The sequence below is a fragment of the Panthera leo genome, chromosome C1, assembly GCF_018350215.1.
Source record: "Panthera leo isolate Ple1 chromosome C1, P.leo_Ple1_pat1.1, whole genome shotgun sequence".
Classification (NCBI taxonomy): Eukaryota; Metazoa; Chordata; class Mammalia; order Carnivora; family Felidae; genus Panthera; species Panthera leo.
The window spans coordinates 97,617,335-97,639,952 of NC_056686.1; the positions used below are offsets into that span (position 1 = coordinate 97,617,335).

The window sequence follows — 22,618 nt, forward strand, 5'->3', positions numbered from 1 at the left end:
CTGTTTATTTGTCTCTGTAACACATATCATTGTCATATTATATTTTTATTTAAAATGTGTATATGTCTCTTTTCTCATCCACTCCTCCCAAACTCAGGATATAAGCTTAATGAGGGCAGGAAATTGTGTCTAAGTTCACTGCTGTATCTCTACCAAAATGCCTGGATAAATAACTGTTGCCTAAGCATTAAGAAATTCTTGGTTGGTTCTTATTTTTATAACTAGGTACTTAAGAAGCTTAACCTTTTGGGGCGCCTGGGTGGCTCAGTCGGTTAAGCGTCCAACTTTGGCTCAGGTCATGATCTCACAGTCCGTGAGTTCAAGCCCCGCATCGGGCTCTGTGCTGGCAGCTCAGAGCCTGGAGCCTGTTTCAGATTCTGTGTCTCCCTCTCTCTCTGCCCCTCCCCTGCTCATGCTCTGTCTCTCTCTCTCTCAAAAATAAAGAAAAACATTAAAAAAATCAATAAATAAATAAAAGAAGCTTCACCTTTTACTTATTGTTGACCCGGAGGAAATTAATCTTTTTAAGTTTCAAGTAAGCTTGAAACTTGCTTTTATATTCTTACAACCACTTACTGACCTTTCTCTTCCTATTTGACTTCTCTACATCTTAAGAAGCTTGTCCAAAAAACAGCGGTAATAATAGAATTTACCTCATAGTGTACTCTGAAGACTAAATAAGACATTGCATGAAATAAATTACTTAGTGTAATATCTGGCATATATTAAGGGTTCAGTAAATATTTGCTGTTTTTATTATTTACAAACTGTATTGTTTTCAATGAATTTGCTATCTTTTACCACTTTCCAGTATTCATTAAGATGTATATGATGATGTTTTTCAGATCGTCCATGCCTTAAAAATAAGCAATATGTGGAAAATTTACAAGAACCAGTTTTACAGATTTTATACAAATATTCAAAAATTTATCATCCAGAAGACCTACAGCATTTTGCTCGTCTCATAGGGAGGCTCACAGAACTGAGGACACTGAATCACAACTACTCAGAAATACTTAGCACTTGGAAAGCAAAGGACCCCAAATTGGCTAGTTTACTCTCAGAGAAATGGAATTTGTATTCACATTGCTGAAATTTTAGAATGTGGCTGTGGTTTGTCTTAAAACTTTCAAAATCTAGATTGTTTATCATTATAGGATGACTGCTTTGAAAAACATAAACAGGATTGCTAGGTTACCAATGTATCAGCATAAAATGGGACATTATCAGTGCTCATCAAATTTTGTGGAATATAGGACCACCACTAGAGGGACATCCAGGATTCTTTTCCAGATTTGACTCAAAAGAAGCAAGGATTATTGTTTGCATGGTTCCTTCTAAAGGGAAAAATGCTAAATAGAGTTCTTTCCTGAAGATGCTCTACTTTTTCCCTTTAGTAGAAAACTGAACGAAAATATGTAGATTACTTATAGACATGAGAAAGGGTATCTAGTGGAAACAATTGTAATCAGAATAAAGGCAGTTTGTGAACCTCATTAATTAGGCCAGATTGATGGATAAAGAACTAACATTTTAAACTTACTCCTGTTATGGCATTTTATGAATTATTAAAGAGGAACAAAACTTTTACCTTTTCTTAATGTTTTTTAAAAAGAAATCTTTTATAAGTCTAAATTTAAAAAAATTGTGATGGTAAAATATTGAAAAAAGTTAAAGTGACAAATCATTAAAATGGTTTTTAAAACATTTTTTTTAACATTTATTCATTTTTTGAGAGACAGAGCGTGGGGTGTGGAGGGGCAGAGAGAGAAGGGGAGACACAGAATCCGAAGCAGGCTCCAGGCTCTGAGCTGTTGGCACAGAGCCCGACATGGGGCTCGAACTCAGGAACCGGGAGATCATGACCTGAGCCAAAGTCGGACGCTTAACCGACTGAGCCACCCAGGCGCCCCTAAAATGTTTTAACACATATTGGGAAATACTGGCACGATTTACTGCTTATTCTGGCAGACAATACTTTGACATTTTTGCCAATATCTTTTGTAGAAAAAAATGAAGTACTTAAAAACTGAAATCTTCCCACAAATATTTTAATCCTTGTAAGGATAGGAAGGCTATCTAGTAAAAATAAATTTCATATGAAATGCATGAAATTAATAAATTCTGTGGTGGTTTTATTATTTTGAAAGACTGGGTGTAAGTCTTTCAATGCTGTGAATTTAAGCTAATTTGATAGCAGGAGTAGTAGCAGTTTGGTTTTCGATGAAAAAAAAAGCCCATAGTTAAATTTTTCATATTTATAAAACTTAAAAAAAAAAGACATAGTTGAATTTATATCCTCAACTTCAAAAAGATCTTATTTAAATGTATTAATTATTGCCCCTGGGGGGGGGGTATCTTGGGCATAAACCTGGAATCATCTCTTGGAGGGAATATTCTTTTTTTAGGGTATCTAGACTCAATTTCCTTAAAGTGTAAAATGAAGGACAACCTGGCTCATCTCTTTCAAAGCTCAAAAATTTTTTAAATTCTAGCAGAAACTATGATGTCTCATTAAATTTACACAAAACAAAATTGGTTATTTAAAAATATTACTCAAGTCCTTTGGAAAAACATCAATTATAGACATTAGAAAACAAAGTCAAATGTGGTCAAAACGGAACGGAACTCATCTAATTGCTCAAACCTAGGTACTTAGAATCACAATATTTATTGCATTTACTTGCCCAAGTCTGAAACTAGGAAGTCATCTTAGACTTCTTTCACTGCTTACTGTTAAAACAGCCCATCAACTCCTATTAATTTTACTTCTAAATACCTTTTACTTTTGATGCCTCTTCCTCATCTCCAGCGCCACTGTCATGGCTCGGGTCCTCATACTTCACCCAGCCTATTAAAACTGTCTCCCTAACTCAAGTCCCAATGCCTGCCTAAACCATTTCTCATACTACAAATTTTCTTCTGAACTTGATCTTGCCTCCCTCTCCACTCAGAATTCTACAAGTTCCCCATCCACATTGGCTAAAATCCAAAGGTCTTTGCAAGGCCTTATCTGTCAAGTCTGCAGTCTCCTTCTTGCCATTCCCCGACCTTGTCCTCACACACGCACGCCACATTTGTTGGAGTCTCTCTTGTACTAATCTCTTTCACAACCACAGGGCCTTCGCCTACCTTCAGGAGTAGTCTTTCCCCATTGACTAGCCCAATCTGTCTATAGTCACTCTATTCTTGACAGAAGCCTTAAAAGAAGCCCATCACATCTGGGCAGCCTCTCCTGACTCCCCAGGCCACTGAAAGTACCGCTTTCCCTGTGTCCTAACCAGTCTTTGAAAATTACCACCTTTAAGTGATTACACGTGGCTACAACTGTTTGCCCATCTGTTTTTTGCCCTAAGACTGAACTCTTGTAAAACACAAGTGGATTTTTTATTCTTCGCTCCAATCTGTCATGGGACTTGTTATAGTTTTCCTTGCATTCTCTGACAATCGCAGAAGCTTCAAGAATGTCTAAGGAAAAACAGAATCCAGAGAATTGTTACTAACACAAAGGAAAATCTCGCGAGAATCGGGAGCCGGCCAACGGTCGCGGCTGACCGTTATTTAGCCGTTAAACCGTTGTGCACCCGGCCCTTTTCGGCCGGCCGCTGAGGCGGAGCGATTTCTTGCTTTTCTGGAGGTTCGGAGGCAGAAGTTCTCGTAGATTCTTTTTGCCGCCCTAGTAGACAGCGGGTAGCAGTTCGCGTGGGCACCGAGTCCACGGTTTCCCGCTGACTATTCAGAGGTAAGGGCAGGTGTACTGAGTTCTCTTCCTGACGACCGAACCCGGAGCTGGGCGATATTTTGATTCTGGCCGCCCCCCTCCCCACCCCCCGGCGCCTCGTTGGTAGCTGTAGCCCTCTAAGAACCTAAGGTAGTTCTTGCGGCTGGGTGATGCAATTTACCAGGGCCGGTGGGGGCAGAGCTTTCTTTTCTGGGGTGGGAGTTTCTGGCTTATCTACGCTGCCAGCGTGGCCATTGGCGGAGGGGGGTGGAAGGGAACAACTGCGGGGTGTTTTTACTTTGCCCAGTAATGTGACGCTGCAGACTCACATTGTGGCAAAGGTACACCAGCTCCTTGACACAGCATTTATTGTACAAACATCGCCTTTTAAAATAAAGAGGGTATTAATGAAACCATGTAAAACGCTTTCCCTCCCTCCACCCCGCCCGCTGGGGTAACAGATAATTACAACTGGAAGAGAGAAAATGGAAAAGCAAAAGCCTTTTAAATTGTTCGTACCACCAAGATTAAGTAGCAGTCAAGTATCTGCAGTGAAACCTCAGAATTTGGGAGGAGATTCTAATTTCTTCAAGGTAAATTTGCGTATGAATCTTGATTTGAATATTCTTCAGGTAAAGAGGCACGGTGTACTTTCTAACTGGTAATATTGTATAATTTTATTTGTACATTGTATAATTTGTTTTTCACCAAGTGTGGCCTGATTTGCCCAAGAATTTTTATTTTTAATTTATTTTTTATCTTTTTTAATGTTTATGTTTTATTTTTAAGACACAGAGACAGAGCACTAATGGGGGAGGGGCAGAGAGAAAGGGAGACTCAGAATCCGAAGCAGGCCCCAGGTTCCAGGCTCCCAGCGGTCAGCGCGGAGCCCCATGCGGGACCTGAACCCAGGAACCCTGAGGTCATGACCTGAGCCGAAGTCGCTCAATGGGCAGAGCCACCCAGGCGCCCTATTTTTGATTTTATTTTAGCCCAAGAATTTGTAAACAAATTTATTTAAAAATTTAAATCCAGTTTACTTGATATACAGTGTTATATTAGTTTCGGGTGTACAATACAGTGATTCAGCAATTCTGTACATTATTCAGTGCTCATGAAGATAAGGGTACTCTTAATCCCCTTCACCTATTTCACCCGTCCCTCCACCACCTTCCCTCAGGCAACCACCAGTTTGTTCTCTATAGTTATGAGTCGCCTTCTTGGTTTGTCTCTTTTTTCCCTGTAGCCTCCTTTGTTTTGTGTCTTAAATTCCACATAGGAATAAATCATAGGGTATTTGTCTTTTTCTGACCGACTTATTTCGCTTACCACTATACTCTCCCAACTCTGTGCTTGTCGATGCAAATGGCAAGCTTTCATTCTTTTTTTACAAATCAGTACTATTCCGTTGTATATCTATAGCACATCCTTAAATTTTTTTTTGATGTTTATTTTCGAGAGAGAGAGCGCAAGCCGGGGAGGGGCAGAAAGAGAGGGAGACACAGAACCTGAAGCAGGCCCCAGGCTCTGAGCTGTCAGCGCAGAGCCCGACGTGGGACTCTAACCCACAAGCTGTGAGATCGTGACCTGAGCCAAAGTCGGACGCCCAACCGAGTGAGCCACCCAGGCACCTATGACACATCTTCTTGATCCACTCATCTATCAGTAGACACTTGGGCTGCTTCCATGGCTCGGCTATTGTAAATAATGCTGCAGGAAACATAGGGGTGCATACATCTTTTCAAATTAGTGTTTTCATATTCTTTGGGTAAATACCCAGTAGTGGAATTACTGGGTCATAGGGTAGTTCTATTTTTATTTTCTGAGGAACCTCCATACTGTTTTCCACAGAGGCTGCACCAATTTGCATTCCCACCAGCAGTGCACAAGTGTTCCTTTTTCTCCACGTCCTCACCAACACTTGTTTCATGTGTTTATGGTTTTTGCCATTCTGACAGGTGTGAGGTGATACTGTGATTTTGACTAACATTTCCGTGATGATGAGTGATGTTGAGCATCTTTTCATGTGTCTTTTAGCCATCTGGATCTCTTCTTTGGAGACCTGTTTGTTTCATGTCTTCTTCCCATTTTTTAAATTGGATTATTTGGGTTTTTTGGTATTGTATATATATTTTGGATACTAACCCTTTATTGGATATGTCCTTTGCAAATATCTTCTCCCATTCAGTAGACTAGTTTTGTTGATTGTTTCCTCACTGTGCACAAAGAAGCTTTTTATTTTGTTGTAGTCCTAATAGCTTATTTTTGCCTTTGTTTCCCTTGTCTCAGGAGACTTGCCTAGAAAAATGTGGATATGGGCCAGTGTCAGAGAAACTCCTGCCTGTGTTGTCTTCCAGGATTTTTATTACCCAAGAATTTTGAATAGTATTGCTTTGAATGAATAATGAGCATACTTAATGTTTGTGAGCATTGTTCATTAAAAAAAATAATCACTGTTGCCATAGAACTCTGGGTACATAATGGGTCCTAATTTGAATCCTCTCTTGGAGGCAACTTATAAGACATGTACATTGAAGTAGCAAGATATAAAAGTATATTCAGAGACTATTAGGATCAAAAAAATAAGAAAATTTGGACAAATATGTCAATATACTGGTAAAAATTAGTGTCTGACTAAGCTTAAAATTTGGCTTTGAGCTTCCTGCTTGACAGGATAAAAAGAGAAATTCATTTCTGTAGTAGAGTTCTTACCAGAAAGGGGGAATCATACCAAGTTTCTCAGGCACAACAGCTCTTACTACTAAATTATTTAAAAAATTTCTCTGGAGATTTAAAAAAAAATTTTTTTTTTTTAAGTTTATTTATTTTTGAGACAGAGAGAGACAGAGCGTGAACGGGGGAGGGCCAGAGAGAGAGGGAGACACAGAATCGGAAACAGGCTCCAGGCTCCGAGCCATCAACCCAGAGCCTGATGCGGGGCTTGAACTCACGGACCGCGAGATCGTGACCTGAGCTGAAGTCGGACGCTTAACCGACTGAGCCACCCAGGCGCCCCTCTCTGGAGATTTTTATATCTGGAGATATAAATATCTCCAATATTTATAATAATATATAATCTATAATATATATAACATGTAATAATATAATATAATAATATTATAATTATAACCCAATAATATATAATATATACTAAATATATAAAATGTTAAAATATTTTATATGCTGTAGAAAAATTTCTGTCTGTATAGCTAAGAGGATAACATTAAAATGCTATTCAGTGAAGACAACTCTCAATTCTCTCAAGGGAAAGATAATGAAATTGAAGAAGACTAATATATTAAGCTAGTAATTAAAATTACTGTTACTTTTGGGGTGCCTGGGTGGCTCAGTTGGTTAAGTGCCCAACTTCGGCTTAAGTCATGGTCTCATGGTTCATGAGTTAGAGCCCAGCACTGACAATGTGGAGCCTGCTTGGGATTTTCTCCTTCCCCCTCTCTCTGCCCCTCCCCCCACTCATGCTTTTTTTTCTCTCTCTCTCAAAAATAAATAAAAATAAATAAACTTTTAAAAATAAAATAAGATTTTACTGAATACTTCCAAAGTGTGTATTGTGAAATTTATAGTTTAGCTTTATCTTCTAAGTCAAAAAATTTTTTGCTTTCTTATATAGCAAAACCACTTGATATTTTAAATACTGTATATACATGAAAGGGTTTACAATTAAAGTCACTTTTCAAGCAGATGTATGTTCCATATATAACTACATATTCACTCCTAGTTACCAGAGTGATATGGAACAGTATGTTTAAGAACTTCTTTGTGTTTCTAGAGTTTCAACAAATGTACTGAAGATGATTTTGGCTTTCCATTTGCAATGACTAATCTCTCCAAAAATGGGGAAAACGTTGATTCAGGTAAGAAACTGGAACAGCAATACATCACTATACGTATAAGCATTTTTTATATATACATTGTTAGATATTGAAAATGTAAGTATTATATTGATAGCCTTGACATTAAAGCTAGATATAATACTTGACCTAAAAAATAAGATGTTGGCATACTTAATATCAGTTGTCTTCTATCTTGCAGATCCTGCTTTACAAAAAGTTAAGGTTTTGCCCATGCTTGAACAGGTCAGTTAAGTATAACGTACAATACTATAACATATAACATGTTTAGGTCTTGAGTTGCTTGTTTGAAAAAAGGAAAAAAAAATCTTTATTTGTTGGATTACTAGCCTTCAGTATTTAATTGCTACTATTTGGAAACTCTCATCAGAAATATTTTCTTACAGGAAACATTTATTCATTTTTTTAGGTTGATAACTCTGACAGTTGTCACTACCAGGAAGGACTAAAAGACTCTGATTTTGAGGTCAGAAGTTTTTCTATCCATATTCAATTTATTGTAATTGAGTATCATTTATTGTTATTTGTTTATATTTTTCTTTTGAAGCTTCTAAAGGATTAAAGTTTGGCTAATGTTTTAAGTTATATCCTTCAAAATCTTTTTCCCCTCTTTGTTTTTCTTTTAAAGTTATTGAAACACTAGGCTTCTGTATTTTCCTGGGTTATACAAGCAACCATCCTTTAGGAGAAATTTAATTTTAAACTATAGCAAGAATAGAAGAGGGGCTGTGGCTACAATTTCATAGGCTCAGCTTATGAAAAGGCTGAGAATCAAGTCACTATTTTACAAATAAAACTAATAGGTATGATTGTTTGGCTGGTTTGCTGTCTAAGGAATTTTTTTTTTTTTTTTAAGGTTTATTTATTTTGAGAGAGAGCACAAGCAGAGGAGGGACAGAGAGAGAGGGAGAGAGAGAATCCTAAGCCGACAGCACAGAGCCTGATAAGGGGCTTGATCCCGTGAAATGTGAGATCATTATCTGAGCCTGGTGCTTAACTGACTGAGCCACCCAGGAGGCCCCAGAGCATGTGACTCTTAACCTCAGGGTCCTTAGTTCAAGCCCCACATTGGGTGTGGATCTACTTTAAAAAAAAAAAAAAAAAAAACCAACAGAAACTATGGCCTGATAAAATGCTATATGTTTGTTGCTGTGATTATAGCATCACAGAATTTAATATTCATATATTTTGATAACAGAGGTAATCAGAAAACAGAAATCAATATGATTTAAAAAATACGAACTCTGGCATTACCTTATAATGTTGAAATGGATAATGAAGGAAATCCGAATAAAATCTAAATAGAACCTGAGAATAAAAAAAAATAAACTGTGAATAAATGAAAGCTAGATCTTTTGTTAACTATATTTTTTGTCATTATATTTTAAAATTCTTGTCCTTTAGGTAATCTTCAAACTGTATAACCAAAATGTTTTAAGACCATGGTAAAAATTTATAGATATCATGTAGAGGGATTTACTCTAGCTTTTAATCAGCGATACTCTCTCACTGATTAAAATATTTCCAATTTCTGGCTTAGGTACATTTTGAAGGTATTTGATTATACTCAGTGGGTATAACTTAATCAAGTGACCAGTAACTTTAGTAAAGTAGCTAATACTGCCTTAGTATTTTAAAGAATTAATGTAGCCTTTAGTATGATATTAGGACGTAATTTGAGGAGAGATTTATTGTCAACTAGTAAGGTACTATTAGTCTTGGGTATTTTCAGTAGGCAGCTGTAGTTTGTTAATTGTTCATAATTTTAGTGTAACCAATCTTTGAAAATCTATTTGTTTTAATAGAATTCAGAGCCAATGAGCAGACTGTATTCAAAACTGTATAAGGAGGCTGAAAAGATCAAGAAGTGGAAAGTGAATATAGAATTTGAATTGAAGCAGAAAGAAAATAAGTTGCAAGAAAATAGAAAGATAATTGAAGCACAGCGGAAAGCCATTCAAGAACTACAGGTATAATGAGATTTGGAATTGAAAAGGTAGTGTAGTAGATTTTGTCATAATAGTATTTAAAATAGAGTATTTCTGTGGTGTGGATTTTAAGGACAGTACTTTTTTTAAGTATCGCTGAAAGCGATACTGCATTTCAACTTTAGGATGAACACAGAAGACAAGTTGTACAGAGCTTAATGCAAATGATTAGGGAAATAATAAATTACTTTAGATAAAGATTGATTTAATGATTCTAATTATAGACTTTGAATTTTTTAATTCCTATTACTGATGTTCTGTTTGAAATAAATGTCTTTTATTAATTGGAATATGATATTGGTGGTTAAAACTGTATTTGAAACTATTGAGCTTCAGTTTTGTGGCCTAGTGAAAGAAAAAGGTTGAGAAAATGCACCATTGGGTTAGGACAAAGATAAGACATCATTTAAAAATGTTTAGGGAAGATAATATTGTATTAAAATATTGTTGGATACTTTCTGGAGATGATTCAGCAAACTTGATTTTACATCTGTGAAAGTGAGACTGTATTCTTATGGGAAAATCCATAAGCTGTGACAAAAAAACTTTTTTGTGTGCAAAGAAGTTTTTTACACTTCTTAGTTGTTAGCAAAGAAATGCTGCTTAATAATTATACTCATGTTTATTTTCCTAAGCAAAATGTGATGCACTGTTCTTCTGTTTTGTTAATTAGTTTGAAAATGAAAAAGTAAGTTTGAAATTAGAAGAAGGAATTCAAGAAAATAAAGATTTAATAAAAGAGTAAGTAATCGTTTAATGAATTTGTTCTCTCTAAATTTTATTCCAGATTTATTAAAATAATTTCCAGAAATGTATTGAACACTTTCTATTATGTATTATATACAGAATTTTACCTGGGTACTGTGGGAGAAGGAAGACATAGTTATTCTACATTCTTATGTTTGGCAAACAGTGGTCACTGACTAATAATTTTTCACTTTCTAAAATGTCAGGTAGGAAAAACCATTAATTGGGTGTCAAAAAGGTATCTGATAATTCTGTATCTACAACTGCCTATGTATATTGTCTACCTTTCTGTTGTAGTATTTTAGGTACAGTATTTATAGTGTAAATAGTATAAGAGTTAAATAGTATAAATAGTGATCAATTTAGTTCCAAGCTAATTCTCACTCTCAAGTTCCTGTTTTTGTCAGTGGCCTAATGATTGTTTCATGAACATTAGCTTTAAATTTTAGAGTCATCTTTAACTTTTCCTTTTCTTTGTTCTAGGCAGTAGCTAAGCCTTATTTTATACACTCTTACCTCATCCTCATTCAGATTATATCATATACAATTTAATAGAAATATATAATTGTTTAATTCATCTGCTAAATAGATATTGAATAGTTAGAATGTAATGTATGGGTCCACAAAGAGTGCAAAACTTATTTATTCCTACTTGCTTGCTAAATATGGTTTTAGAAGACCTATCACCTTGTCAGTGAAGTTGCTGATAAGTGAAAAGGGCTCTTAATGACAAATTGTTTTAGCCCAAGTGAAAGACAACCTGTGGAGGTGCCTGGCTGGCTCAGTTGGAAGAGCATGTGACTCTTGATCTCAGGGTCATGAGTTTGAGCCCAATATTGGGGTTAGAGATTACTTAAATAAATAAACTTTAAAAAAGGTAACCTATGACTTCCCAGATCAAATTGAAATATTATACCTTAATTTTTTCTCTGCCTACTTGAGGTTTGGTTATTAGGGAGAAGAGAGAGTGAAGAGGAAGTTTCTGACATTGTGTGCCTATTGTATATTTTGTACTTACGGTCACTTTTGTAGGTTATGTGACTGAGTTCCTACAGTATCTTACTGTCACCCTAATACCAGTATTTGATAACTGGTGAGCTTTCTTAAGTTTGGTGTTACCTCCATTAATGAACATGTGTATTTTTGTTAATACTGTGACTGTTTAATTACATAGTATAACGTAACGTAGTGTAGCGTGACATAGGAGTTACACTATTTTTTTGAGGTGAGAGGTAGTTTATTTTGGATGGGATCTCCTTCTATTTTAAGCACTTGTTTGAGTTGTGTGTCTGTTTTGCCCTCAAATGCTGAATTGTCATTTGTCATCTGAAAGAACCTTGACGTTTAGGTAAGAGCTTTGTCAAAATGTTGGTGAGAAACAAAGTTGCACTTAAGGTTGAGTGACTTGATTGTTGGATGACAGACTTAATATAAAGTTGCTCAGGACCAGCCTATTCACTGGTCATGACTTTCTAAAAGGGATATAGATTCGAAAGAGACTTTGGGTATTTCAAAACCATATGCCTGGCCTGTAGTAGAAGTTTGAGAGGGAATGGACACTTTAATTTATTGACAGTTTTGAGCAGGAAAAGACTTTTGAGATAGTTTAGATAGTTTGGGAGGGATTTTTTTTTTTTGAGTGGAGTGCAGGACCTTATATGTGATTTTATTTCCATATATTAGTGTCTCAATTTTCAAATTTCAGCAGTCAAACCTGAAGCATCCACAATTACATAATTCAGAAATTACTTTAAAAAGCAGCATTTGTCAGACTCCTATCTGGGATTTGTTTAGATAATTTGATGAATTAAACCCTTATGGCATGCATATGGCAAACCCTGTGGCATGCATGTGATAGTGATAGTTATCAGAGAAGAGAAGGCTTTCTACAGATGAGGATGTCCAAAGGACGAATAGGAATTAACCAGGAGGAGAATTAGAGGTTGCAACTCTGGCATTTTGTGACACGCTAGAGTTTTGATTTTATCTTAAAGTGGGGTGGGAGGGTAGGGCTTGAAGAAGAGTGGGCTGAAGAAAGACTGATTGGCTATAGCTATGGCTCCCTTCAACAAGAATAGTTTTATTTTTTCAGTATAATTTAAAATCTTGTGTATCCAGTTAAGATTTCATTTTGTAAGAGAATTTTGGTTCTAGAAAAAAAAAAAGATTGAAAATTGCTGCAGATGGTTGTTTTGAAGCCAGTGAAGGGTTTTCAGAATTCTAAAATTGAGCCATTGTGAATACAGAGTAGACTTGAAATATTTATTTGATTGGATGATTGCTTGTATATGGATATATGGCTAGTTTTATACCAAGCTGTGCTGCTCAAAGGGTCTTTGTGGTTTGGGGAGCGTATTGCTAAAGACACTTTTGTCCTTTACCTCTCACCATAGATTAGCAGGAAGAGGCTGAAGTTGTTTTTTCAAATTGTAATTGAAAAATTAGGTTTATGGTCACTTGTTCTGATTTTTACAAAACCTCTAACAAAAAAGACCCTCTCTAGACCAGTGGTTCTCAAATTTTAGCAAGCATTTGAATTATCTGCATAGCTTGTTGAAGAATATACTGTTGTCCTCCCCCCCCCCCGCCCCGAATTTCTGATTCAGTGGAGTAGGGCTTCAGAATTTGCCTTTCTAACAAGTGATGTGGATGCTACTGGTCCAAGGATCATACTTTGGGAGCTACTGCTCTGTACTAGAGAACAGTCACAGGCTTTAAAAATAAAGCAAACCCACCTTTTCTCTGACTGGCTTATTTTTCTTAGCGTTATACTCTCTACATCCATCCATGTTGTTGAAAATGGCAAAATTTCATTCTCTTATGACTGAGTGATAGAATGTTCCATTGTGTGTGTGTGTGTGTGTGTGTGTGTGTGTGTGTATGTGCATACACCACATCTTCTTTATCCATTCATCTATCAGTGGCCACTTGGGCTGCTTCCATATTTTGGCTATTTTAAAGCTGCAATAAATATAGGACTGTGTGTATCCCTTCAAATTAGTGTTTTTGTGTTCTTTGGGTAAATACCCAGTAGTGCTATTACTGGATCATATGGTAATTCTGTTTTTAATTTTTTGAGCAACCTCCATACTGTTTTCCACAGTGGCTGCAACAGTTTGCATTCCCACAGTGCATAAGGTTCTTTTTTCTCCACATTTTCGTCAGCACTTGTTGTTTCTTGTGTTTTTGATTTTAGCCATTCTGACAGGTGGCGTGATTTTGATTTGCATTTCCCTGTTGATTAGTGACATTGATCATCTTTTCAGGTGTCTGTTGGCCATCTGTATGTCGTCTTTGGAGAACTGTTTATGTCTTCTGCCCATTTTTAAATTGGGTTACCAGGTTTTTTTGTGTGTGTTGAGTTTTATAAGTTCTTTGTATATTTTGGATACTAACCCTCTATCAGATATGTCATTTGCAAATATCTTCTCCCCTTCAGTAGGTTGTTTTTTAGTTTTGTTGATTGTTTCCTTTGCTGTGCAAAAGCTTTTTATTTTGATGTCCCAATAGTTTATTTTTGCTTTTGTTTCCCTTGTCTCAGAAGACCTATCTAGAAAGATGTTTTATGGCTGATATGCCTGTGCTCTCTTCTAGGGCAATCAGACAACAAAAAGAAATAAAAGGCATCCAAATTGGAAAGAGTTTTATGATTTTAGGTCTCACATTTAGGCCTTTCAAAAATCCATTTTGAATTTGTTTTTGTGGATAGTATAAGAAAGTGGTCCAGTTTCATTCTTTTGCATGTAGCTGTCCACTTTTTCCATTACCATTTGTTGAAGAGACTTTTTTCCCATTACATATTCTTGCCTCCTTTGTTGAAGATTAGTTGACCACATAATTGTGCGTTTATTTCTGGGTTTTATATTCTGTTCTCTTAACCTGTGTGTCTCTTTTTGTGCCAGTACCACAGTTTTGATCACTATATTTGTAGTAGCAGTTGAAATCTGGAATTGTGATACCTCCAGCCTTCACTCCTGTGGAATTTAAGAAACAAATGAACAAAGGAAAATAAGGCAAACCAAAAACAGAACAAACAGATGGTTACCAGAGGTGAGGTGGGTGGGGGGTGGGTGAAATAGGTAAAGTGTATTAAGAGTACATTTATCACGAGCACTGAGTAATTTCCGGAATTGTTGAATTACTGTATTATAAACCTGAAACTAATATAACACTGTATGTTGACTACTCCTGAATTAAAATAAGTAAAAAATTTTGAAAAAGCAGACAAAAAACCACACTTGATTTCAGTGATTTCTTAGCTTTTTCATTTATTAGATTATTGAAAATGTCAAAGGATATGGTCTATGTAATAATCTTTTGCTTTTTACTAAACTAATATGTAGATTTAAAAACTCAGAAGTTTATTTTTATTTATTTTTCAGAGAGAGAGAATGCCCATGCAAGTGAGAGAGGGGCAGAGAGAGAGGGAGACAGAATCCCAAGCAGGCTCTGTGCTCTGAGCACAGAGCCCAGTGCAGGACTTGAACTCATGGACAGTGAGATCATGACCTGAGCTGAAATTGAGAGTCACACTTAGTGACTGAGCCACCCAGGTGCTGCTAAAAATCATTATTAATGAGAGGCACCTGGGTGGCTCGTCGGTTCAGAGTCCGACTTCAGCTCAGGTCATGATGTCATGGTTTGTGGTTTGTGCTGCTGTCAGCACAGAGCCCACTTTGGATCCTCTGTTCCCTTTTCTCTGCCTCTCCCCTGCTTGCGCTCTCTCAAAAATAAATAAATATAAAAACACCCCAAAAATCATTATTAATGATTAATTTGTAACAGTTCATTTCTATGGAAAATTTATAAGGTGGAAAATTATATCTAACTGTTGAATATATGATAACTTCAGGATATCTAGAGGTCTTTTTTCCCTCTTCTTTCTTTTTTAAAAATTTTCATTAACATGTAATGAGATTTGGAATATACAAGACTACATTGTATTGAACTTTCTAAAAAAATTTATTGGTATAATTTATGACATTAATTTTAGGTATGAAACATAATTATTGGATATATGTATAGCAAAATGATCAGCAAATATATTCTCCCATTTAGTAGGTTGTCTCTTCATTTTGTTGGTAGTTTCCTTGGCTGTGCAGGAGCACTTATTTTTGTTTTTTTATTATTATTTTTTAAATACTGATCATGTATTGATTTCAGTTGTCATGGCTTTTTTAAAATAATTTTTTTAACGTTTATTTATTTTTGAGAGAGTGACATGGAATGCGAGCAGGGGAGGGTTAGAGAGAGAGGGGGGAGACACAGAATCCGAAGCAGTCTCCAGGCTCTGAGCTGTCAGCACAGAGCTGGATGTTGGGCTCAAACCTACAAACCTTGAGATCATGACCTGAGCTAAAGTCGGTGCTTAACCAACTGAGCCACCCAGGCACCCCCAGAAGCTTTTAAATTTGATGTGGTCCCACTTGTTTATTTTTGCTTTTGTTGCCTTTGCTTGTGTCAAATCCAAAAAAATCATTTCTAAGATTGATGTCAAGGAACTTACCACCTATGTTTTCTTCTAGGAGTTTTATGGTTTCAGGTCTTATGTTCAAGTCTTTAATCCATTTTGAGTTGATTTTGTGTATGCTATAAGATAGTGGTTCCATTTTCCCAGTGGCATTTATTTATTTCAAACAATTTTTAATGTTTGTTTATTTTTGGGGGACAGGGAGAGAGCACGAGCAGGGGAGAAGCAGAGAGAGAGAAAAACGCAGAATCAGAAGCAGGCTCCAGGCTCTGAGCTGCAGCGCGGAGCCCAACACAGGGTTCAGACTCACCAACTGTGAGATCATGACCTGAGCCCAAGTTGGATGCTTAACTCATGGAGCCAGCCACCAAGGTGCCCCTTCTCAACACCATTTATTGAAGGGATTCTCCTTTCCCCGTTGTATATTCTTGGCTCCTTTGTAGTGAACTCACTGACCATATATGCATGGGTTTGTTTGTTTTGTTGATTTATGTGTCTGTTTTTATGCTAATACCATACTTTTGAAAAACTTTTTAAATTCCAGTTAGTTAACATACGATGAATATTAGTTTCAGGTGTACAATACAGTGATTCAACACTTGCATGCAATACTTGGTGCTTATCCCAACAAGTGTACTCCTTAATCCCCATCACCTATTTGACCAGTTCCCCCCTCCTCCCAGACTGTTTTGATTACTCTAGTTTTGTCATATAGTTTGAAATCAGGAAGTGTGATTCCTCTAGCTCTTCTTTCTCAAGTTTGCTTTGGCTCGCTGGTGATATCATACAAATTTTAGGTTTGTTCTGTATCTGAAAAATGCCATTGAAAATTTGGTTGGGATTGCATTGATTCTGTGAATTGTTTTAGGTAGTGTGATATTTATAAGAAAAATATATTTGGTCATTCAGATGACCAAATCTGTATTTCTCATATAAATATAAATATATATATACATACACATATACACACACACACACATATATGTATGTATATGTATATATATATGTATATATATTTGGTTTTCATCCACCATTCCTGGCTCATAGCTTCCAAAACCCTTGGAATTTCCTAAGTGCTAAGAGTGACAAAAGTATCTCTTATTATGTTAATGAGATGACTTTTGGAACCTACTTAAGGATGAGGTTGGCTGCTAGGAGAACCCAGCATGTGATTAGAGGGTTGGAACTTACAGTCCCTCTCCACCCCTACCCCCCCACCCTTGGTAAGGGGAAGAGGGTCTGGAAGTTGAATCTGTCATCATTGACCAATGATTTAATCAATCATGATTATGTAACTTAGCCTCCATGAAAACCCAAGAGGACAGGGTTCAGGAAAACTTCGAGCTTGGTAAAGAGATTTGAAGAGAGTGGTGAGCTCAGAGAGAGAGCATGGAAGCTCCCCACCCTTTCCCCATGCCTGTCCCTATGCATCTCTTTTACCTGACTATTTCTGACTTACATTCTTTTATAATAAACTAGTAACATGGCAAGTGAATTGTTTCTCAGTGTTCAGTGAGCTGCTCCAGCAAATTAATTGAACCTAAGGAACCTCAGATTTATAGGCAGTTTGTCAGAGGTATAGGTAACAATCTGAGCTTGTTACTGGTGTCCGAAAAGTAAGGAGTGAGTCATGGGAATTTTTTATTTATAGCCAGTTGGACAGAAGTGTAGGTAACAACTTGGGCTTGCAACTGGTTAAGTAGGGCTGGGGGAACAGCAGTTTTGTAGGACCGAACCCTTAACTTGTAGAATCTCAAGTAGGACTGGGGGAACAGCAGTTTTTGTAGGATTGAACCCTTAGAATCTGAGGCTATCTCCAGGTAGGTAGTGTCAGATTGAATTGAATTGTACACTCAACTGGTGTCCCAAGAATTGCTTGTTGGTCCCAAGAATTGAACTGCTGCCCCTCCACATTGGAATTGGTATTAGGACCCATTTAGGTAATGTGGACATTTTAACAATATTCTTCTAATCTATGAGCATGGAATATCTTTCCATTTATTTGTGTCTTCAATTTCTTAATGTATTATAGTTTTCAGTGCACAGGTCTTTAATTTCCTTGGTTAAATTTAATCCTAGGTATTTTATTCTTTTTGATGCAACTGTAAATAGGGTTGTTTTCTTAATTTCTCCTTCAGATAGTTCATTATCAGTGTACACAAATGCAGCTGATTTTTGTGTATATTGATTTTATATCCTACACACTTCACTGAACTGGTTTTTTCTAACAGTTTTTTGGTGGGGTCTTTAGAGTTTTCTCTATATATCATGTTAAGAGTTTCTTTTTCCTTTCTAATTTGGATACCTTTTTTGATACCTTTAATTTATTTATTTTCTTGCCTCATTGCTCTGACTAGTTCTTCTAATAGTATGCTGAATAAAAATGGCAAGAGGGGGTATTCTTGTCTCGTTCTGATCTTAGAGGAAAAGCTTTTGGCTTTTTACTGTTGAATATGATGCAAGCTGTGTACTTGTCATATATGGCCATTATTATGTTGAGGTACATTCTCTTTATACCCAACTTTGTTGAGAGTTTTTATCACAAATGGATATTGAATTTTATTAAATGCTTTTTCTGCATCTATTGAGATGATCAGAGGTCGTCTTATTCATGTAATGAAAGGCTAGTCAGAAAATTACCTGTTTACTGTTTTGAGGGTAAGACAGCTAGAGTATATGTGGGGTAATTAGTAAATGAAAAGCCCTACTCTCTTTTCTCATATTTTTTCTTCTGCAAATCTAGAACTGTTTACTGAAGGGTTATTGATAGCTACTTGGGTAGAAACTTGTTAAGGAACTATCCTTTTTACTTTAAAGGGAAGCAGTTACTAAATCATCTTTGCTAATAGTGCAGTCAACCCATTTTTTTTCCATATAGTCATTTATGAGGGATGTGATATATATATTAAAGTATTATAAGACTTTCTTCAAAAATTATAACAATAATGTTTCATAACTTTTACATATGATTTTGCTTTGAGATCAGATTGCACTTACACAGACTCTTTGCTTTCTTTCAGGAATAATGCTACAAGGCATTTATGTAATTTACTCAAAGAAACCTGTGCCAGATCTGCAGAAAAGACAAAGAAATGTAAATATTTTTCTTGTTTTATGTGATTTTCTAAATTTGTTATTATTTAAAAAAAATTTTTTTTTAATGTTTATTTTTGAGAGAGAGACAGAGTGGGGGAGGAGCAGAGAGAGAGGAAGACACAGAGTCAGAAGCAGGCTCCAGGCTCTGAGCTGTCAGCACCTAGCCCAAACCCGACGTGGGGCCCAAACTCACAAACCGTGAGATCATGACCTGAGCTGAAGTCGGATGCTCAACCAACTGAGCCAGCCAGGCGCCCCATCAACTTATTATTATTTTAATGGAGAAGGGAAGAAATTGTTTTTTCACTTTTTGGAGCCAACTTTGATTTGAACAAGTTACATGTACCTCATACCATTTCTTTGCATAAGTAGTGATTTGATTCTCAGTTCTTTGAGCTTTCAAAGCTCAAAGTTTTTTTGAAAGATAATTTATTTCAAAAGCTGTATATCTGACATTTGTAGTTCTTATTTCAGTTAAAATGTGATCTTGAGACTAAGCTTCTTTCTGTCTGGAACAACCAGCATATTAAATTTTGATGCATAACCATGTTTATAATAGAAACTACTGGTGGAAGGCTATGCTGAAGGCCTAGTACTTAAGAGTAGTGCAATATTTATTTCCTATCTAAATAGAATTCTCAAGTTTCTTCTAAAGAAACATGCTTTTAAAATATTCAAATAAGGTTGTGGTATATATATGAAAGTACACTTTTTCATTGTATGCATATTTTGATTTTACTTGTAGGAATTTTTTTCATTTTGATGAAAAACAAATTTTATTTTCAAAAATAATACTTTTATCTTTGTCATTATTTTCACACTAGCTCTACTTTGTTTCTGCCAAGAATCTATTAGGATATACTGTCTATCTGCTTTTTCAGGATAGCTAAAATTTTAGTGTCACACAGCTTATTGCTTAAGAGTTAGGTTGCTGTCTACTTGACCTTGGATAAGTTATATAATCTCTGATCCACTGTTTATTGGTTAATAAAGTGCCTCTTAGTGTTGTTTTGAGAATTAAATTTGTTAATAAATATAAATTGCTTATAACAGTGCAAAGTGCTCCTCCCCTCCTCCTCCCTCTTCTTTTTTCTTTTTCTTTTTTTCCTCCTCCTCCTCTTCCTTTTCCTTCCCCCTCTCCTCTTCCTTGTCTGTCTTTCTTTCTTTCTTTCTTTCTCTTTCTTTTTCTTTCTTTCTTTCTTTCTTTTTTTCTTTCTTTCTTTCTTTCTTTCTTTCTTTCTTTCTTTCTTTTCTTTCTTTCTTTCTTTCTTTCCAGTATGCACTATTGCTAGTGTTTTTAATTCTTTGTCCCTACACATAGTACTTTGCTTTTAGAACTAATATATATAGTTCTAGAATGTAGTGTACCCTACCAGCTCCTCCACTGCATCCTGTTTATTCAGCTTTCAATATTAGCTTTCCCATCTATATATAAAAAATGGTGAGAAGTATACACTGATGGGTGTAGAGGGATGGTGTGTTGACTGCTTTGTAGAAAGTAACCTGGGCCATAGAGACAAGGCTGCTAGGTTTTTTTTTTTTTTCTCTGTTTAGTTTTATGTTCTCTAAGTCAGAGATAGATGGTGGGAGAGGTTTGCTGAATCTTTAAAAAGATTTTTAGGTGATTTCTTAAATGAACCGATGAGTGTATCTTGATATGATGTGTAGATCTTTTTTTCCTATACAAAGTCTTTACACTTATTAATGTAAACTCCATCTAGATTCTTCCTGAAGTCTTTCCTTTTGCTGTTGGATTTTTGTGTCTCATTTATTCATTCACCAGCTTTTTAAGTGTCTACTTTGGGTCATGAAATATTCTGAATGCTGAGGAAAACAGCAATGAACAGTTTCTGCTTTTAAGGAGGATGCATCCTAGTGGAGGGACACAGACCATAAACAAATTATATGTTGGGTGATGGTAACTACTTAAGGAGAGAGTATTTTGGGATAGGGTGATTGGGGAAGTATTTTAGGGACCCTAGTAAGTGTGTGTGTGTGTGTGGGGGGGGGTGAGCCATGTAGTTATTTTGGGAAATAGTAAGTGCAAAGTCCCTTAGATGAAAGCCTGTTTAATCTTTTCAAGTCAGTGAGGCCACTGTGCTGTTACCTTTCATATTTCTGCCTTGTATATGTTTTTCATCTTTTTTCTTGTGTGCCATTCGGGAACATTTCTTCTAATCTCTCTTCTAGTACACTAATTCTCTTTTTAGCTAGTTCTAGTTTGTTTTTTAATTCATTAGTCGAAGTTTCAATTTTTGTTATTGCATTTTTTGGTTTTGTATATATTAGCTGGTCTTAAAAATATCCGTAGTGTCACTTTTTAGACTTTCAGGTTTGTTGCTGAAATTTTTCTTTAACATAAAGTTGATGGACAATGTTACATTAGTTTCAGGTGTGTAACATAGTGATTTAATATGCGATGTTCACCACTAGTGTTCCTTGCTGAAATTTTTAAGTTCAGCTTTTTTATCTCCATGAACATAGTAAATTAAACATTATTTTATTAAGGTTTTAATAAAGTTTATTAAAGGGGTCTATTCTGGTGTGTCGTCCTCTAGATTCTACTTCTTGTTTATCTCATTGTGTACTTCATTATCTATGATTATTTGCTTGAGACCTAGAATGGTGTCACATTTTCCTGGTTCTTTGAATGTTGAAAAGTTTTGATTATATCCTGGACATTTTGAAATTATATGTTGTGAGAATCTGGGTCCTTTTAAAATCCCCAGGACAATGTATGTTTGTTTGTTTATTTTTTAGCAGTTTGTCAACTCCAGATCAGATCACAAGTTCTATCTTGCCTTTTGTGTGCTGGGTTCCAGTATCAGTTCAGTTTTCAAAGCCTTTGGTATACTGCTCTGGCTCTGTTTCTTGTATGCTCCACTCAAGATTAGGTCTGGGATGTGGGTAGTGGTTTATATTGGAGTTTAGTTTTCAAAGCCCTTGCTGTATTTGTTTTGGGTCTGTCTTGTACATGTATAGTCTCTCAATTTTCCCATGGGACTCATATCATAATTTAGGTAATCCTCTTTTGGAGCTGTCTTTAAGATTTCTCCCCCATGCTCAGCCTTGGGCCCATTTTCCCTGCCCGTTGGCTGTAAATGTGGAATTTCTTTTGGGGTTTTGTATGTCCTCGCTGCCATGGCTGCTACTATTCCACTACTAGGGCCATTTTGGGGACAGGGCTGTGAGGGGAAAAAAAAGAAAAAAATCAGGATTTCCTTTTGCTGCTCATGTTTCCTGTTACAGTTCTGCTGGGGCCTTACACTTTGGCTACTGTTAGGAGGGAAGATAGGAAAAAACCTAAACAGGAAACTCACCTTCCCATGAGTCATTTCTTTAAGATTTTACTTTTTGTCTCCAGTATATCTGCCTTTGCTTACTTTTCAGAGTCCTAAAGTAGTTGCTTTATGTATTTCATTCAGGGATTTTAGCTGTAAGTAATGGGAGAGAAAAGCTATAGTGGAATTACTTCATCTTGACTGGCACTGGAAGTTGGTTTGGTGTTTTTGAATTATAACCCTCAATCTATTCTTGGCCTGATTATGTTTTCATCATTATGTTTTTAGATCTTTGATTCCTTCAAGAATTAAAAAATCCTCCAGGTTTTTAACTGTCTGCAGTAGGAGGGTTGGTCTGAATTACTTAGCTATTACCAGAAAACAGAGTCCTTGATGCTTTCCTAAAATACAGACCAAATCATGTTACTGTTTAATTCATTAAA

General features: G+C 36.1%; 2 protein-coding genes and 1 long non-coding RNA gene across 4 annotated transcripts in view; 2 read left to right on the forward strand and 1 right to left on the reverse strand.

The window, feature by feature from the left end:
• LOC122228483 (bile acid receptor-like) overlaps positions 1-1,547 on the forward strand; it is a 44,814-nt gene extending 43,267 nt beyond the window's left edge. The window contains exon 11 of the mRNA XM_042953543.1: positions 846-1,547. Coding sequence (XP_042809477.1) covers positions 846-1,093 — 248 coding nt within the window. The 3' untranslated portion in view covers positions 1,094-1,547. The remainder of the gene's footprint in view (positions 1-845) is intronic.
• Positions 1-3,474, reverse strand: part of LOC122228487 — a 35,726-nt gene extending 32,252 nt beyond the window's left edge. For both annotated transcript variants that reach the window (XR_006206613.1, XR_006206612.1), the window contains exon 1: positions 2,780-3,474. This is a non-coding gene — a long non-coding RNA (uncharacterized LOC122228487). The remainder of the gene's footprint in view (positions 1-2,779) is intronic.
• Positions 3,475-4,169: 695 nt separating this feature from the next.
• The window catches only part of SYCP1 (synaptonemal complex protein 1), a 121,512-nt gene continuing 103,063 nt past the window's right edge, over positions 4,170-22,618 (forward strand). Inside the window, exons 1-7 of the mRNA XM_042953545.1 lie at positions 4,170-4,314; positions 7,512-7,596; positions 7,775-7,818; positions 8,003-8,059; positions 9,399-9,563; positions 10,255-10,322; positions 18,819-18,892. Coding sequence (XP_042809479.1) covers positions 4,207-4,314; positions 7,512-7,596; positions 7,775-7,818; positions 8,003-8,059; positions 9,399-9,563; positions 10,255-10,322; positions 18,819-18,892 — 601 coding nt within the window. The 5' untranslated portion in view covers positions 4,170-4,206. The remainder of the gene's footprint in view (positions 4,315-7,511; positions 7,597-7,774; positions 7,819-8,002; positions 8,060-9,398; positions 9,564-10,254; positions 10,323-18,818; positions 18,893-22,618) is intronic.